Below are 18633 nucleotides of genomic sequence, written 5' to 3'. Positions count from 1 at the left end.
ATAATATTTTTGAGCTCAAAGAGCTCAAAAACAAAATGAGTGAAATGTTGAGCGCTTAGGTATAGAGTTAGCGGGAAGTTGCAGGGATCGCTTATAAGGTCAACCGTTTTTCTAATTTTTATTATTATAGTCTTGTTAGTTCACGGAATCAAGATATTTTAAATACTATTGTCGAGATAATTTAATGGAGATTAATTTGACACTTTTTAAAAATTGATTTAGTGCAATAAAAACGGAAAAAAAATTTAAAATAGGTCAATAAATTTTCCTGTCCGTCATGTATGAAACTCTAAAAACACTGTAATTTGCAAAAAAAATGCATTAATTGAGTTAAATTTTTAACTTCCCTCTAAGAAAATTGAAAATTTTCAAAAATCGGGAAGTTATTGGTTTTACCCCGTTTTTCGAGAATCGAGTTCTCATCAGATCTTGACGTTTTGAGGTCCTAGGAAGCTTCCCTGATTGTTTTCGCGATGATGTCCGTATGTCTGTCTGTATGTATGTATGTATGTATGTATGTGTGTGTGTGTGTGTGTGTGTGAGTGTGTGTGTTTTTTTTTTTTCCTCAGGGGGGGGAATCCTTTTTACGGATTCAAGGCATAGCTGTTTGGCCTGGATATGTGGCGACTCGACGCAGCGTCATACTAAAACTCGACGCTGACGCCCCTACCCACTAAACCCTAAACCCCTTTCTCTTCTATCCTCTGATCCCCCATGGTACCGCCGTAAGGCATTTCTTCGCAGGGGGAGGAATTAGCTGCCGCTCTTCCTTCTGGTGGCTAAGATGTTATTCCTTCCTTCTAGATTCTGTCTTTCGCTCTTTTCCTCTCAGTGGATCGCAACTCGGTAAGCACTTTTGTAGCAAAAGTGCTTGTGGCGTTCCAGGCAGCTTCTGACGACAACATTGCTTCTACTATTGACTCTGGTTGGGTTATCTTTTTCAGAATCTTCCCCAACTCATCGCGCTGTTGGTTGAAACGTGGACACACAAAGAAAACATGCTCCGCATCTTCATTGACCCCTGGACAGGACGGGCACTCTGGGGTATCATCGTGCTTAAAGCGGTGAAGATACTTCCGGTAACATCCGTGTCCTGATAACATCTGCGTTAAATAATAGTTGATCTCACCGTGACTCCGGCTGAACCACACATCAATCCGAGGTATGAGACGGTACATCCACCGACCTTTCTCTGAAGCATTCCAGTCTTGTTGCCATCTTGCGATGCTGTGTTGCCGTTCTTCCTTTCTAAGTTCTTCAGGACTCAGTGTGGTTGACCTTTTTCGTTGATATAGGTTCCGTCTTTCCTCAGCTAGGACTCTGAGAGGCAGAGTACCAGAAATAACACACACTGCTTCCTCTGACATTGTGCGAAAGGCGCTAGCTACTCGTAGGGCACTCAGTCGATATACTGGTCCAGCCTTTCTCCATGATTCTTGCGTCTTTAATGCGTCGGCCCAAATGGATATTCCGTAAGTGAGCACCGATGTGACTACTGATGACAATAATAGCCTCCTGCTCTGTTTTGGGCCTCCGACGTTCGGCATCAGTCGTGCGAGACTAGCCCTCACTACTGACGCTTTGGCACTGACATGTTCCACTTGCTGCTTGAAGTTGAGTCGGGCATCAAGCATCACTCCCAAATATCGGATATAAGGTTGTGATGTGATTTCTTGTTCGCCGACTTTCAGCTTAATGGTCTCTACCACTTTTCTGCTGGTAATAAGTACTGCCTCAGTCTTGTGTTGCGCCAGTTGCAGGTTCACTGCGTCCATCCACCGGTTAACGCGCTCAAAAGTGAGATCTAACATACGGTTTATCTCGTCAAGGTGTTTGGCAACGATCACTACGGCTACGTCATCTGCATATGCTACGAGTTTGACGTGTGTTGGCAGAGTTAGTCTTAATAGACCGTCATACATAATATTCTACAGGAGCGGGCCTAGAACTGAACCTTGTGGTACACCTCCAGTAATATCATACTCCCTCGGACCGTTCTTCGTGTCATACTTCAGGACCCTGTTTTCAAAGTAGCTTGCTACGATCTTAAGAAGGTATTCTGGGACATTCTTCTCTTGGAGGGCCTGCATGATGCATTCCCAATTGGCGGAGTTGAAGGCGTTTCTGATGTCTAGAGTCGCCACCAGGCAATACTTCTTCGTTCCACCCAGTGCAGCCAGATCGTGGGTAGAAGTTACCCTTTCCCTAGACCTCTACCCACACGCCACACAATGATACACTACTGTATCCGTGAGCGAGCAGCGTCGATGTTGCTCGGAAGGAGCCGAGAGCGACCGAAGTCCGTTGCCCCTCGCGCGCCAAAGTTCCACCACCAAACCGCCAGCATTTACTCCAATACATGGAAGCTGAGCACGTTCGTGAGTCGGCAAGCCAAAAGTGAGGCTTGGAAAAAAATGAAGTCAGCGCGAGGATCCTCGCGTGTGACGTCATACGTCAAATTTTTTATATTTTCAGGTTCTTCTTTTATAAATTATAAATTATAATAATAATAATAATAATAATAATAATAATTATTATTATTATTATTATTATTATTATTATTATTATTTATCATTAATAATTCTTATTACGGTTAATTCTTACTCGGAATTCCTAAATGCAAGTTAAATATAAATTAACACTGTGCCCCTGTAAGATGCCTTGATAGGCGCGCGGCAAATTTTTTGGCTCGGGTGCCTAAAGTACCGGGTTCGAGAACTCGGCAATGTTTTTTTTTTTTTTTTTTTTTCGTATAAAATTTATTTTTCGCAAACGTATAAAATTTATTATTAAAATTGAAATTATTGTTTTATTGTTATTCTTACTATTATTATTATTATTATTGTTATCATTATCATTATTATTATTGTTAATATTATGGTTAATAGTTAATGATAACTTGAAATTCCTAAACGCAATTTAAATATAAGTTTACTCATACTCAGTAAGCTGCCTTGATAGGCGCGCGGTAGTTCTTTTGGCTCGGGTGCCTAAAGTACCGGGTTCGAGAACTCGGCAATGTTTTTTTTTTTTTTTTTTTTTCAAACAAAAATTTTTTTTATTTTGTTTTTTTAATACAAATTATTGTTATTACAATGCCTTTCAATGATTCGTACCGGTCAAGAATTTTACGGAAAATGGAATCATCAAAATTTGGCCAACTCTAAATAAAGAGATCACTAAGTAAAAAATTTATATAAATATTATATTAGAAATAATAAAAAAATTATTTGTCTAAATAAGGATAATTCAAAATTTCGATATCAATAAAGGTAGTAATGTAAAAATTTAGTCACCAGAAAAATTGGAATTATTTTAAAAAAGATAAGCATAAAATTATAAAATTTAAAAATAAGATATCTATGAAATTAGACAAATCATAAAACAAACAAGTGAAATGACAGATATTTAAAAAAATGGAGAATAATAAATTTAGACAAGTTAATAAAAAGACAACTGAAAATTTAGAAATATAAAAAAATTGACAGTTTTAATTATTCGTAAACTTAAAAAATATCTATCTCTAAATATAGACCAGTAAATTTAGATATCTTTAATTTTGGACATCTCTAAATATTTACAAATATAAATTTTTACAATTTTTAACAAAGACGATTAAAAACATAGTAATCATACAAAATAAGTACTAAGAAATTTAAAATACAAAAGATAGCTAAAAATTAATTAATTTTCCTGTGACCGCTGCTCCAGGAAGTTATAAAGTTATTTGCGATCAATTGTCCTGTTATTTTTAAAACACACCAAGATTTTGCTTTTAATCTTAGTAAAAAATATTTTCGAGGACTCGAAACTACCAACAGCTCCTGTGACCGCTGCTCCAAGAAGTTGTAAAGTTATTTGCGTTCGATTGTCCTGTAATCTAAAAAATAGACCAAGATTTTGCTTTTAATCCTGGTAAAAAATATTTATGTAGACCCGAAAGTGCCAACAGCTCCTGTGACCGCTGTTCCAGGAAGTTGTAGGTTATTTATGATCGATTGTCTTTTAGACAACCTCTTTTAGACAGAGTAAAATCTCTGTCGGTTTTTAAAATTACAGGACAATCGATCGCAAATAACTTTACAACTTCCTAAGGCAGCGGTGACAGGAGCTGTTGGCACTTTCGGGTCTACATAAATATTTTTTACCAAGATTAAAAGCAAAATCTTGGTGTATTTTTTAGATTACAGGACAATCGAACGCAAATAACTTTATAACTTCCTGGAGCAGCGGTCACAGGAAAATTAATTAATTTTTGGCTATCTTTTGTATTTTAAATTTCTTAGTACTTATTTTGTATGATTACTATGTTTTTAATCGTCTTTGTTAAAAATTGTAAAAATTTATATTTGTAAATATTTAGAGATGTCCAAAATTAAAGATATCTAAATTTACTGGTCTATATTTAGAGATGGATATTTTTTAAGTTTACGAATAATTAAAACTGTCAATTTTTTTATATTTCTAAATTTTCAGTTGTCTTTTTATTAACTTGTCTAAATTTATTCTTCTCCATTTTTTTAAATATCTGTCATTTCACTTGTTTGTTTTATGATTTGTCTAATTTCATAGATATCTTATTTTTAAATTTTATAATTTTATGCTTATCTTTCTTAAAATAGTTCCAATTTTTCTGGTGATTAAATTTTTACATTACTACCTTTATTGATATCGAAATTTTGAATTATCCTTATTTAGACAAATAATTTTTTTATTATTTCTAATATAATATTTATATAAATTTTTTACTTAGTGATCTCTTTATTTAGAGTTGGCCAAATTTTGATGTTTCCATTTTCCGTAAAATTCTTGACCGGTACGAATCATTGAAAGGCATTGTAATAACAATAATTTGTATTAAAAAAACAAAAAAAAAAATTTTTGTTTAAAAAAAAAAAAAAAAAAACATTGCCGAGTTCTCGAACCCGGTACTTTAGGCACCCGAGCCAAAAGATTTACCGCGCGCCTATCAAGGCAGCTTACTGAGTATGAGTAAACTTATATTTAAATTGCGTTTAGGAATTTCAAGTTATCATTAACTATTAACCATAATATTAACAATAATAATAATGATAATGATAACAATAATATTAATAATAGTAAGAATAACAATAAAACAATAATTACAATTTAAATAATAAATTTTATACGTTTGCTTGTGTAAAAATTTAATTATAAGCAAAAAAAAAAATTAACAAGTAATAACAATAATTTGTATTAAAAACAAAATAAAAATATTTTTGTTTAAAAAAAAAAAAATTGCCGAGTTCTCGAACCCGGTACTTTAGGCACCCGAGCCAAAAAATTTGCCGCGCGCCTATCAAGGCATCTTACAGGGACACAGTGGTAATTTATATTTAACTTGCATTTAGGAATTCCGAATAAGAATTAACCGTAATAAGAATTATTAATGATAAATAATAATAATAATAATAATAATTATTATTATTATTATTGTTATTATTATTATTATTATTATTATAATTTATAATTTATAAAAGAAGAACCTGAAAACATAAAAAATTTGACGCATGACGTCACACGCTAGGATCCTCGCGCTGACTTCATTTTTTTCCAAGCCTCACTTTTGGCTTGCCGACTCACGAACGTGCTCAGCTTCCATGTATTGGAGTAAATGCTGGCGGTTTGGTGGTGGAATTTTGGCGCGCGAGGGGCAACGGACTTCGGTCGCTCTCGGCTCCTTCCGAGCAACATCGACGCTGCTCGCTCACGGATACAGTAGTGTATCATTGTGTGGCGTGTGGGTAGAGGTCTAGGGAAAGGGTTACTTCTACCCACGATCTGGCTGCACTGCTTGCTGGGCATGAGGCGCGTTTTCACTCTTGTTTGTTTCCTGTGAATTACTCATACTTTTTGATTTACCAGCGCAACGTACGGAGTGGAGCTAGACTCGCTCGGAGCGGTGAAGATTCCGATCTCTAACACTCGCTGCGTACTTCCTGATCAAGGCCCGGAGTGGCTGGCTCCTGATCCACTGTTGCAACTTACACCTCGGCAGAGCAAGCTCACATCAGCCGTGGCCTGCATCGTCGGAAACTACGATACAGGTTCCGGTCACTCAGTGGGTCACAGCAGAGAACGATTATCTTGCCAGGTCAGTTAGTGTGACCAACCCATTACAGGGGAGTTTTGTCCATGGGAGCTGTCCCTCATCAACTAAGAGATTGTGTCATCCAAGGACAGTGAGCATCGTCCCATCCGCTCGGGGAGACGCGCCCGGTAGCAGTTTCTCCTCAGCCCCGAATGTGTGTGTGTGAGTTTGTGTGTGTGTGTGTGTGTGTGTGTGTGTTTTTTTTTTTTTTTTTTTTGTAGGGGGGAGAATCCTTTTTACGGATTCTAGGCATAGCTGTTTGGCCTGGATATGTGGCGACTCGACGCAGCGTCATACTAACTCGACACTAACGCCCCTACCCACTAAACCCTAAACCCCTTTTCCTTCTTTCCTCTAATCCCTCATGGAAACCGCCGTCAGGCATTACTTCGTGAAGGGAGGATCTAGCTACTGCTCTTCCTTCTGGTGGCTAAGGTGTTAACTATCTTCCTTCTATCTTCTGCTATTTGCTCTTTTTCTTTCGGTGGAACGCAAGTCTTTAAGGACTTCTGTTGCAAACGTGTTGGTAGCGTTCCAGGCAGCTTCTGATGACAACATTGCTTCTACTAGTGAATCTGGTTGCATTCTCTGGTTCAGGATCCTCTCCAGTTCTTCACGCTGTGGATCGAAACGAGGACATACAAAGAAGACGTGCTCCGCGTCTTCAGCAGCTCCTGGGCAGAACGGGCACTCCGAAGAGTCATCGTGCTTAAAGCGGTGTAGATACTCTCGAAAACACCCATGTCCTGACAACATCTGCGTAAGATAGTAATTGACCTCACCGTGATTCCGGTTAAGCCAAATGTCGATCCGAGGTATGAGACGGTGCGTCCACCTACCCATCTCTGCAGCATCCCATTGTAGTTGCCATCGGCCTATGCTCTTCTGCCGTTCTTCAATTCTAAGCTCTTCCGGGCTCAGTGCAGTTGACCTTTTTCGTTGGTAAAGGGCCCGTCTTTCCTCTGCTAGAACTCTAAGAGGTAGGGTTCCAGCAATGACGCACACTGCTTCTTCTGATATAGTGCGGAAGGCACTAGCTACTCGTAGGGCACTCAGTCGGTATATTGGTCCAGCTTTTCTCCATGATTCTTGGGTTTCCAGTGCATCAGCCCAAATGGATATTCCGTAAGTGAGCACTGATGTGACTACTGATGACAATAGTAGCCTCCTGCTCTGCATTGGGCCTCCGATGTTAGGCATCGGCCGTGCGAGACTAGCCCTCACTACTGACGCTTTGGCACTGACATGTTCCACCTGCTGTTTGAAGTTGAGTCGTGCATCCAGCGTCACTCCCAGATAACGGATAAATGGTTGTGATGTGATTTCTTGTTCTCCGACTCTCAACTTGATGGTTTCTACCGTTTTTCTGTTGGTGATGAGCACTGCCTCGGTTTTATGCTTGGCTAGTTGCAAGTTCATCATGTCCATCCACAAATTGACTCGTCTGAATGTAATATCAAATGCCATTTCTATCTCTTCGAGGTGCTTTGCGACAATCACGACAGCTACGTCATCCGCATATGCTACAAGTTTGACTCCCGTAGGCAATGCTATTCTCAGAAGGCCATCATACATGATGTTCCATAGCAGTGGACCTAAGACTGATCCCTGTGGCACTCCTCCGGAGATTTCGTACACTTCCGTACCATTCGTCGTGTCATATTTCAGGAGCCTGTTCGTGAAGTAGCTCGCTACTATTCTGCGAGGGTATCCTGGTATGTTTCTTTCTTCTAGAGCCCGCATAACGCAGTCCCAGTTAGCGGAGTTGAAGGCATTCTTGATGTCCAAAGCAGCCACCAAGCAGTATTTCTTCTTTCCACCTTTCCATCTCGTTCCGGCGATTGCATCCTTGGCTATATCAACAACCAATTTGATAGCATCCAGAGTTGACCGTCCTTTTCGGAAACCAAACTGGTTCTCTGCTAGGAGTGGATCGACTAAAGCCTCTATTCTCTGATGAATTATGCGCTCGAATATCTTGCCGGCCGTGTCTAACATGCAGAGTGATCAGTAGGATGACGGTTCTTCCGCCGGCTTTTTCCCCTTCGGAAGTAACACTAGCCGTTGCTGTTTCCACTTCTGGGGAAAAGTCCCTTCCTTCAGGCATGTATCGTAAACGTCCAGGAATAATGTTGGTGCTGCCCTAAGGATTGATTTCAGGGCAATATTAGGAATTCCGTCCAATCCCGGCGCCTTATTATTCCCTACTCGATTTCCTTCCTCTATCAACTCGTCCAACGTGATAGTTGGGATGTCTTCAGAATTGAGCTGCTCCAACTTGCAGGTGAATACCAGCTGTTGGGGAAACAACGTAGTAACAATCTTCTCTAGGAGTTGTGGACACGTAGGTGATTGCATTGGTTGGCATTTCAAGTGGGTCATAACCACCTTATACGGTCTGCCCCATGGATCTTTCTCGACTTCTGCGACCAGTTCCTTCCAGCAACGTCTTTTGCTTTCTTTGATGGCTCTGTTCAGTTCTCGACGGGCCTTTTTATACTCTGCCAACAGCTCTGCGAAGTTAGATCGTCTGTAGCCACGCTGAGACTTTCTTCTTTTTTTAAGACACTTTGAGCGTAGAATGCTAATGTGATCGTTCCACCAGTGCATTGAAGGTCTTGAATTTATGCGACGTTTCCGAGACATACTAGCGTCGCAAGCCTGGGTGACTCTTCTCATTAGGTCCTTGGTCTTCTCTTCAGCAGTTTCTACGATGATCGGATTGCAGTCTAAGGCTACTACTAAAGCAGTGGGGTCGAGAGACTTAACTTTCCACCCAACCGCGCTAGCGCTCCTGTTGTCTCTTGCTAGTTTCTGGCCAGTTGATATTTCCCATAGTATCGCACTATGGTCGCTGGCTGTATAGATGTTCAATACTTTCCAAGAAAAACCTCTTCGAGCTAAGCAACTGCTGACAAATGTAAGGTCGACAGTTGAGTTTGCCTCTCCCTTAGTATACGTTGGCGTGTCACCGGTGTTAAGAAGGATCACGTCCAGTGTGGCCATTGCCTCGAGAAGTGCTTTTCCACGTGTATTAGTGAACTTGCTGCCCCAGTCTGTTGCCCAGGAATTGAAGTCACCAGCTATTGCCACGGGAAAGTGTTTTCTTGCGTCCTCAGTTAGCCGATCAAGGAAGTCTTCAAAATGGTCATTAGAGAGACTAGGTGGTGCATAGCAACTGTAGAAGCGGATGCCATCTACCCATGCTGCTACGAAGCCAGCTTCTTTATTGTTGACTGTTCTCTGAAAAGGACATTTACCGCAGGACCAGATGACGGCTTTGTTAGTGCTGTCAGATTCCCAGGGTTGGTTACTCAGATGTCTATAAGGCTCACTTATAAGTGCCACATCTGCCTCTAATTCGCGCACAGTTTGCATGAGCAGGTCATGCGCAGCCTCACAATGATTGAGGTTGAGCTGCGCTATCTTCATGTTCTTGGCTTCGTTATCTTCTGGAGCGCTTTTTGGAAGATGGGGCATCTGTTCGTGCTTGCATGGTGAGCCGCCTTTTCTATGCCGTGCCGTTCAAAGCACAGTGCACATTTAGCTGGATTTTTACAATCAGCAATTTTGTGTCCTTCTTTTCCGCACCTTATGCAGAGTTTAGACCGGTCGACTTCGCTTTTGCACTGCGATCCGAAGTGCCCAAAGTGCCAGCATTTGAAGCATTGTATGGGTCTCTTCGTTGCTCTCATTCGGCAATTAGACCAGCCTATCCTTATTTTGCAGTTTCCCTCCAGTAACTTTTGTGCTGCAGCTGCTGGTAATGACACTGTGGCTGTCTGTGCACCCCTAAAGGCTATACGGATCTTGATTGCCTCTAGTGGGATTTCACAACTTTCTCCAGCTTCCCTCTTTAGAGCGGTCTGAATATGCTCTTTCGTCGTGTCGTCATCGACATCTCGGATCTCGATGGTCTCCTGTAGCCCTTTGCAAATCACTTTGGCCTCCTCCTTAAGGATGTCCGCGATCGTCTTTTGCAGACCTTGGCCTTTGTCAGTGCTCTTCCTCGAAATCGTGATCAACAAGTCCCCACTTCTGGTCTTGTTGATCTTATCCACAGTTGAACGAACCTGCTCATCTGGGACGTCCTGCTTTATACGACGCAGAATCTCGGCATACTTTGTTTTCTCGGCCGGGCGGATGATCAGTGCGTCGGGTCTGATCCATTTGCGTGGTTTTTTCTGCTTAGGCTCTGGCCTGGGCTCCTTCGGCGGCTGTTTTGAGAGTTGCTCTCTAGCTAACCTTCTCTTCTCCTTCTTAGACTGTACTTTTTCCCAGTCAGTCGTCTTCTTGGGTTCGTCGCCCTGCCCTGCCAGTCGTTGGAGAGGGCTTTTTTTCAAGTCCTTCTTCTTTGTGACTTTGTCGGTTGACTCTGGCGAATCTCGGTCCTTTCTCTTTCCAGACCTTGTGTCAGTTTCACCCTTGTCCTCAGCAGCAGATTCACCGTCACCGTCGGCTCCAGTGTCCATTGCTTCTTCCGTCTCAGTTTCAGTTTCAATGCGGCGTCGTGATGACTGCCATTCCTCGTCCAGTTTCTTGAATCTTCCAAGAGCATTGACCACACCGGTTGTCTTGGTCTTTATCTCCTTGTGGATATTGACCTTAGTTTGGACAAACTCTTGCAGCTCAATGGTTAGCTTCTCAAGGCGCTCCAACGCTTGCGTTCTCTTCATGTCAGCGCTTGCTTCAATCGCTGCTTGTTGAGCATGAAGCCCGTTTCTATTCTTGTTTGTTTCCTGTAAGTTACTCATACTTTTTAATTTACCAGCGCATCGTACGGAGTGGAGCGGGTTGCCATAACTAGGAACGGGTGTACCCTCGGAGATAGTACTCCTACCCCAGTTCCCTGAGGCCTAGCCGACACTTAGCCAGTCCCGGAATACACGGACGGACTAGACTCGCTCGGAGCGGTGAAGATTCCGATCTCTAACACTCGCTGCGTACTTCCTGATCAAGGCCCGGAGTGGCTGGCTCCTGATCCACTGTTGCAACTTACACCTCGGCAGAGCAAGCTCACATCAGCCGTGGCCTGCATCGTCGGAAACTACGATACAGGTTCCGGTCACTCTCAGTGGGTCACAGCAGAGAACGATTATCTTGCCAGGTCAGTTAGTGTGACCAACCCATTACAGGGGAGTTTTGTCCACGGGAGCTGTCCCTCATCAACTAAGAGATTGTGTCATCCAAGGACAGCGAGCATCCTCCCATCCGCTCGGGGAGACGCGCCCGGTAGCAGTTTCTCCTCAGCCCCGAATGTGTGTGTGTGTGTGTGTGTGTGTGTGTGTGTGGTGTGTGTGTGTTTGGTGTGTGTGTGTGGTGTGTGTGTGTGTGTGTGGTGTGTGTGTGTGTGTGGTGTGTGTGTGTGTGTGTGGTGTGTGTGTGTGTGTGTGGTATGTGTGTGTGTGGTGTGTGTGTGTGTGGTGTGTGTGTGTGTGGTGTGTGTGTGTGTGTGTGGTGTGTGTGTGTGTGTGTGTGTGTGTGTGGATTGATTTGAACCAGTAGATTTTGAGAAATCTCAAAAAAACTACAAAAAAAAGATTTTTGAAATGAGGTTTTTTTGGAATTACTTTTAAACGGCTTTATCGATCAATTTCAAAAACTAATCAGTTCTTAACATTAAAAAACCACGTCGATCACCGCAAGCCCGGTCAAAATCAGTTTATTCGTTCGTAAGTTATCGTTGTCGAAAGAAAACCAAAAAAAGTGTTTTTTCAGAATTACTTCAAAATTCCTGGCTCGATCGATTAAAACTTGAAAATTTTCCATGAAGCTTCAAAAATTGCGTCGGATGCCGCCAACCGCGTGAAAATCGGTTCATTCATTCAAAAGTTATTACCGTTTGAAAATTCAAAAAATTGTGTTTTATTAAACTTCTATTAGAGTTTTGAGCTCGAAGAGCTCAAATTGACACAAAAATAATATTTTTGAGCTCGAAGAGCTTAAAAACGTAATGTATAGTTTTGAGCACTTAAGAACAAAATGAGCGGGAAGTTGCAGGAATGGCCTTTAGGGTCACCGTCATCCTAATTTTTTTTTTCAATTCTTTGAGAGAACTATAGGCCACCGAATGCGAATGGCGAGATAATTCAGTGTCGTTTATGTACAATTAATAAAATAAAACAAAAACCAGAAGACTATATCTATATATATATATTGTGTACATTTATCTCACTAGAGGCATTTGCGTATTATCGTGCTTTTTAGCGGTTTTATGTATGTTTTTTTTTTTTCACATTCTTTGTTTTATTAATATTTTATAATTAAATGAGCATTATGAGTCGTGCACTTTTGGATTTTCCAAACTTTTTAATTTTATTCAAATAAATAAAACGTATTAATTGTATTGTTAACTGGCTAATTTGATATTTTTCAAGTTCAACAGAATCTTGATTACGATTATCCCTGATTAGAAAAAGAGATTTGAAGAGATTCGAAATGGCTCAAAGCGATTAAAAACGATTCAACTTGACAAATATATAGATATACATTTTGCATGGATTAAATCGTTTTAAATCTTTTTTTTTTTTTTAATAAGGGATAGAGATATAAATATATAAGACTAAAAATCATTTTTATTCTAAAATATGAACTTATAATATATTTTGATAATAGTTACACCATTTATTCTTCAAAATAAAAAATATGATAAACGTTTACGAAAGTCCTTAAGAATATAGTTGTGGATGAACGCTGGTGTAGAGTTAAAAAATTGTTTTGCATTACATTTTGTAATAAACTAAAAATTCAACAATTTTAACGTCTTTATAATATTAAGACAATTAATTTCGAAAATAATGAAAAATGACGACCTAAGTTCCGAGGTTGTCTCTTAATTAGGTTTAACGATCCACGTTAGCTTCCACATAGTTGGATTAACCGCACGATTGAACTTGTTGCGTTAATAACAATGTGCCTCAAGTTTAAATACAAACTGCTTCTACCTGTCGAACAAGTTAACTTGATCTTAGAGAGTCATCTTGCTAAATTACTTTTAAATTAATTGTTGCCTTTTAACTTGTTCAATTTTTCTTTTCACTCTAACCTGAAATACTAAGTACATTATCAAATCATAAATTATAGACTAGAAAAGCTTCTATTTCTATTTTTAATTGTCATTGTGCAAAGTATTGAGTCAATTTTTTGATTGAAATATTTTTTCAGGCTATTGTATTACCACCAATGGCGAGATGGCCACATGAAAGTGGTTTCACGTTTACCACGTGGTTCCGACTCGACCCTATCAACTCAGTCAATATCGAGAGAGAAAAGCCTTACCTTTACTGGTAAGTAGACACTCGTGACAAGTACACTCCCGTATACTTTCATGAGAGACGAGAGATGTCATCGTGTTTTTTTTCTTTGGGGTTAACACATCATGCTCGATTCTGAATTTTCAAGAACCCACTTCTTAACACGTTATCTTTCAATGACTTCTTTTTCATCATTTTAGTTTCGTTTTTATCATCAATGTGACACTAAATTGCGCAGTTTTAACTTCTTGCTATATTTCTTCAATTTCAACGCTATGTGTTTCATAAATTTTTTCAAACTAACATCAACATTAATCATGTTTTCTTCATTTCCACATGAAATAATCATAATGGAATTACTTTTTGTAATAAACTCCAAGCATGTGCAAAAAACAAATTTATGTTAAAATGTCAAACTTTGCTGTGCAAATCACTTTATTAAACTAATAACCAAAATGTTGACTGACAAACGAACACGATGAGCTTAGCTGAACAATTCATTAAAATGAATTAATTTGAAAGCTTAAAGGATCAAATAAAATTAAGTTTTATGCAATAATTTTAATTGGCAAGTTTTGTCCAATTAGCAATACATATTCTCCATTAAATTCTATGCTGAAATCCGTCTTCACAAACTGTTGGTATTGAATTATTAACCTGAAACTTAAGAACAAGATCTTAGTAATGCATTAGTTGATTTTAGCTTCATAATAAACTTTTACCTCGGAAACAAGAAATCACAACACGAGAGACAGAGTAATGATGTAAGACGATTACAAACCCGAGCTGTAGCTTAGAGTATCGACTTAGTTGACGTAACATTGAGTTGTGTAATCACTTGGAAACTTCAAAATCCCCTTGAAAATTTATTATCAATTTTTTTAATGTTTAATTTTAATTATAAGTTTTTATATTAATAATGAACTTATTTTTCAAAAGTAAACTTTGAAGTTTGAGGTCAATGTCATTTTTAATTTAACACTTTACTAAAATTTAATCAAGATTCACAAAAACAGACTTTAATTAAAATTATAATTAAAAACAACTTGTTATTCTATTTTTTAATTTAACAATTGCAAATAACATTTAATCACATTTACAGTTTCAAAACAAGTAAAGGAGTTGGATACTCAGCCCATTTCGTTGGCAACTGTTTGGTCCTTACTTCAATGAAAGTCAAAGGCAAGGGCTTCCAACACTGTGTTAAATATGAATTCCAACCTAGAAAGGTAAATCTAAGTTATCATTTGCTATTTATTATAGAATAATGTTTACTGAACAATTATACACATAAATTGATTAAAATGAAATATAATTCCAGTGGTATATGATTGCGATAGTGTATATATACAACAGATGGACAAAAAGCGAGATAAAATGTCTGGTAAATGGTCAATTAGCTTCAAGTACCGAAATGGCCTGGTTCGTGTCAACAAATGACGTAAGTACTTATTTCAATTATTTGGTATTAATTGATTAATCAATTAGCTGATTGACTTGCTAATGTAATGTATAATAATATCATTTCAGCCATTTGATAAATGTTACATCGGTGCGACGCCGGAGGTTGATGAAGAGCGTGTGTTTTGTGGCCAGATGAGCGCCATTTATCTATTCAGTGAAGCTCTTACGACGCATCAAATTTGTGCGATGCACAGATTAGGACCTGGATACAAAGTATGTTCTTATTTTCATTAATCATTAATATACGTTAATAATTCAGGACTGTGAATCATTTAATTTATAAATTTTACATTTTTTTTTTTTTAAATGAAATGAAAAATTAATTTTCTGCTATCCTGCAATATAGTTTAAAGGTTAGGTGCAGTTAGAAGCATGAAGAAATTAGTCTCGGTATGATTTTTTTTTTTTTTTTTTTTACTTGTTTTATGTCGCACAAACTACTAAGGTCATAAGCGACTACTGTAGGGAGTAAACTTTTTGTGATTGGACTCGTTTTATTTGGGCTGAGCAGAATAATACACAATTAAATATTGAAAAATATTCATTGGTGTACGCCGGGCTCGAACCCGCGGTCAAATGCTTTAGTAAGCAAGAGCCGGATCCAATAGGCTACTACGCGCCTCATGAATTTTATTTAAATTTTATAAAAATTACTATCGTTTTAAAATTATTTAAACTAATGAAAAAAAGTTAATTTAAAGTTTTAAAGCATCATTTTTGAAATATGCTCTCAATAGTAAATCGTGATTAATTTTGGTATCCATCTCTCCACGATATCTTTTGTGGTAGCTATGTTATTTAGAGACATGGAGATATAATAAGTAATGATTGAACGTATGATGAATGGGTTGACGTTCAGTTTAGCGGACTAATTTGTGGTTTATGTTACAGAGTCAATTCCGGTTTGACAACGAGTGCTACCTGAATCTACCCGACAATCACAAAAGGGTGAGTGATGAGCTGGATAATTCGAGCATGGTCGACCAAAGTATGCAAACTGTAAGCATTTATTATTTCTTTCATTTATTTATTTATAATTTTTTGTTGATTTAATTTTAATTTTAATTCAATAACTATTGATTTATTGATAAAAAACGAGAGGTAATAACTTAAATATTAATCTGGAGAAGCTTATTTCTAACCCTTAGCTTGAGAGTATGGATTTTTTTCGTTTTATTATTTCGGTTCTAGTTAGCATTAATACCCATCAGAGAGAGAAAATAATTAACAAATTATTTTCCAATGCTTGTTTTGTGTATTTACAGGTGGGTTTATGTACTTTAAATATAGAAACTTTGTATTTTGTTTTTGTTTTATAACTGTTCTGTATTTGGTTCGTTATTAGAAACTTTTATTTTTAGTTTTTTGTTTGGTTAAGTTACTTGCACTGTTGGTATTATATTAGTTTAGTAGAGGTTAGAGTTAGTATAGTTTGTATGTCTAGTTATTTTTGTGTAAATGTTTGTTTGAAGAATAAGCAAGACAAGTTTTAATTGATCGATACAAATACAATTAAAGACAAAGAATATAACTATGTATTTTTTTTTTATTCCACCAAGTTTTAATTATATTTTATTATTATTAATAATAACTAGAGGCTGGCAATAGCCTGGTCGGTTCGGTGCCCGCTTTTCGAAAGAGTGGGACCCGGGTTCGATCCCGGCACGCACCAATATTTTTCAGTGATTATAAATAAAAATATGTGCGTAATGTTGCCAGCCTCTGGAGGTGGCAGAGATAGCCGGGTGGCACACGTCTGACTTGGGCGATCACCCATTTAAGCAACAACTTGAATGAGTGATCACTCTAGTCAGCGTTGGCTAGCGCGAGGGATCTCTGCACACTAGGAGAGGGGCCTAATGCTCCAGTGGTCGATAAAAAAGAATTTCTTATCAATCACTGTAGACTTAACCCAGCTCCGACTGTACTAACATGGGTTTTCTCTGTGGTTTCCCCATGTTTCTGTTCCAATACCCGAGTGGTAAGGACCAGGGTGAATGCAGTACAGAAGGCACAAGTCGGTCCACAGCCGCATTAAGAAGTATGTGTTGGGAATGAAAAAATCCCGACATGCAGGGGGATGGGGTCAAAAGAAGTAGTGAGTATAATGAAGTGATAATAATGATGGAAGTAAATACAAAGTAGAGCTGGGAAAAAAGTGTGTTATGTAACAAAGGGAAGTGAGAAATAATACCCCACCCTCCCTTGTAAAACACTGCTCAGGTGATACAAGTAAAACCTCCATTATTATTTTATTAATAATAACTAGCAATCTATAGTTACTAGTTGATTAACGAAAATCACGAAGTATGAGTTAAAAAAGTCTAACTCAATAATTTTTTTGCTTTTATCACAATATAAATAGTTTGGATACTTTTGAAATAAATTTAAAAGATAATATTGCTATTACAGGATCAATTATCAATAATTTAATGAAAATATCAAGAATCAAACTTATAGAACCAATAAACTATTCAAAACTTCTTCAAAAAAATTAGGTATCACCAAAAAATATGTAAAATCATAAAAACGCACGAATTCAGGTCAAGACCTTCTTGACTATACCAAATTTCATTACAAAAACCCATTTTATAATAAAGATATTACCGTCACAAAATTTTCCTCATTTTTGTAATTATTTATTTTTTTCTTTACTTATTTATTTTATTTAAATGCCAAGACAAAAATCGAATGACAATAACATAAAAAATTTAGGATAAAAGTACACGTACAAACTAAGTATAAAGATTGTTGTAATTTGTAATAATCTAATATTTAAATAGATAAATAATAGAAAGAAATCAATAATTTTATTATTCAAGTTTAAACAGGATCTATGAACGATATTTCTTAGATGCTTCAAAATTTTTTCAAGATTTTCCAGCTCAGAGTTTACCGTCGACATCAAGATTCATAAAGAAATTGAAGGCTTTAGTTTCGGAAATTTCTAGACTGTGTGGTTTAATGATTTCGATCGGTAATTCTCGCTAGACAAAATAAATAAATAAACAAATTTTTTAAGCTCGAAAAACCTAATCTATTTTCAATTACTCCGAAAATTTATCATAAAAAATTAACTATCGCTAAAAAGCATGTGAAATCTTTATAAGGCACAAATTAAGGTCAAGACTTTTATAATTATACTAAATTTAACTAAAAACCCATTTTATCATATTAATACTGTGAAGAAAAAATTTTCCATATCCTTTTAATTACATAAATTAATTAAGTTCTTAATTCATAAGTTTTTTTGGTAATAGATCGAGAAATAGATATATTTATTTAATTCTAGAGTCGTAGAGTCGTAGCTCCTTTAGGACCATCAATCATAAATTCATAATTTTATACAGTACAGTGCTTGATATTGTGACAATAGCGATAATATGTCATAATATTCTTAATAATAAGTTTTTACAATACAGTTCTAATGTATATTAATTATTTTAATTATTTGCTATTATTACGAATTGTTAAGATCAACGGTAGCAGTAGTAATAGTAGATTATGATACCAATAATTAATTAAATTGATATTATTTCAATGAATGTAGGGGAACAAGAAGGTTAATCAATATATCTTATTGTTATTATATTACGCAACTTTTTGCAGATACATTTCTGCTTTTTGATTGGCGATCTATGAAAATACCATTCACAATTATTATAATTTTTTTACAGTTTAATTAATGATTCTAAGAGCTGGCACTTACAATAATACATATCTTATTTTCGTAGCAATAGTAATTTCAATAAGCCATTTCAATTTTTATTTTCCGGGAAAAAATAGAAGCAATTGTTTTTAAAT

The 18633-nt window shown here is 37.3% G+C and overlaps 1 protein-coding gene across 11 annotated transcripts in view; it reads left to right on the top strand.

The window, feature by feature from the left end:
- Positions 1-18633, top strand: part of LOC123271818 (neurobeachin) — a 497397-nt gene that overhangs the window by 330757 nt on the left and 148007 nt on the right. For 7 of the 11 annotated variants that reach the window (XM_044738261.1, XM_044738253.1, XM_044738252.1 and 4 more), the window contains exons 6-10: positions 13277-13398; positions 14468-14594; positions 14687-14806; positions 14896-15042; positions 15721-15828. In XM_044738261.1, the coding sequence (XP_044594196.1) occupies positions 13277-13398; positions 14468-14594; positions 14687-14806; positions 14896-15042; positions 15721-15828 (624 nt within the window). Of the gene's footprint in view, positions 1-13276; positions 13399-14467; positions 14595-14686; positions 14807-14895; positions 15043-15720; positions 15829-16711; positions 16928-18633 lie in introns of those variants that run through there. The other 4 variants (XM_044738256.1, XM_044738255.1, XM_044738254.1 and 1 more) reach the window with 2 other exon arrangements.

This window comes from Cotesia glomerata, linkage group LG9 (assembly GCF_020080835.1).
Source record: "Cotesia glomerata isolate CgM1 linkage group LG9, MPM_Cglom_v2.3, whole genome shotgun sequence".
In the NCBI taxonomy this organism is placed as follows: Eukaryota; Metazoa; Arthropoda; class Insecta; order Hymenoptera; family Braconidae; genus Cotesia; species Cotesia glomerata.
The sequence above is the reverse complement of the archived record's forward strand: the minus strand, read 5'-3'. Positions and strand labels throughout refer to the sequence as shown.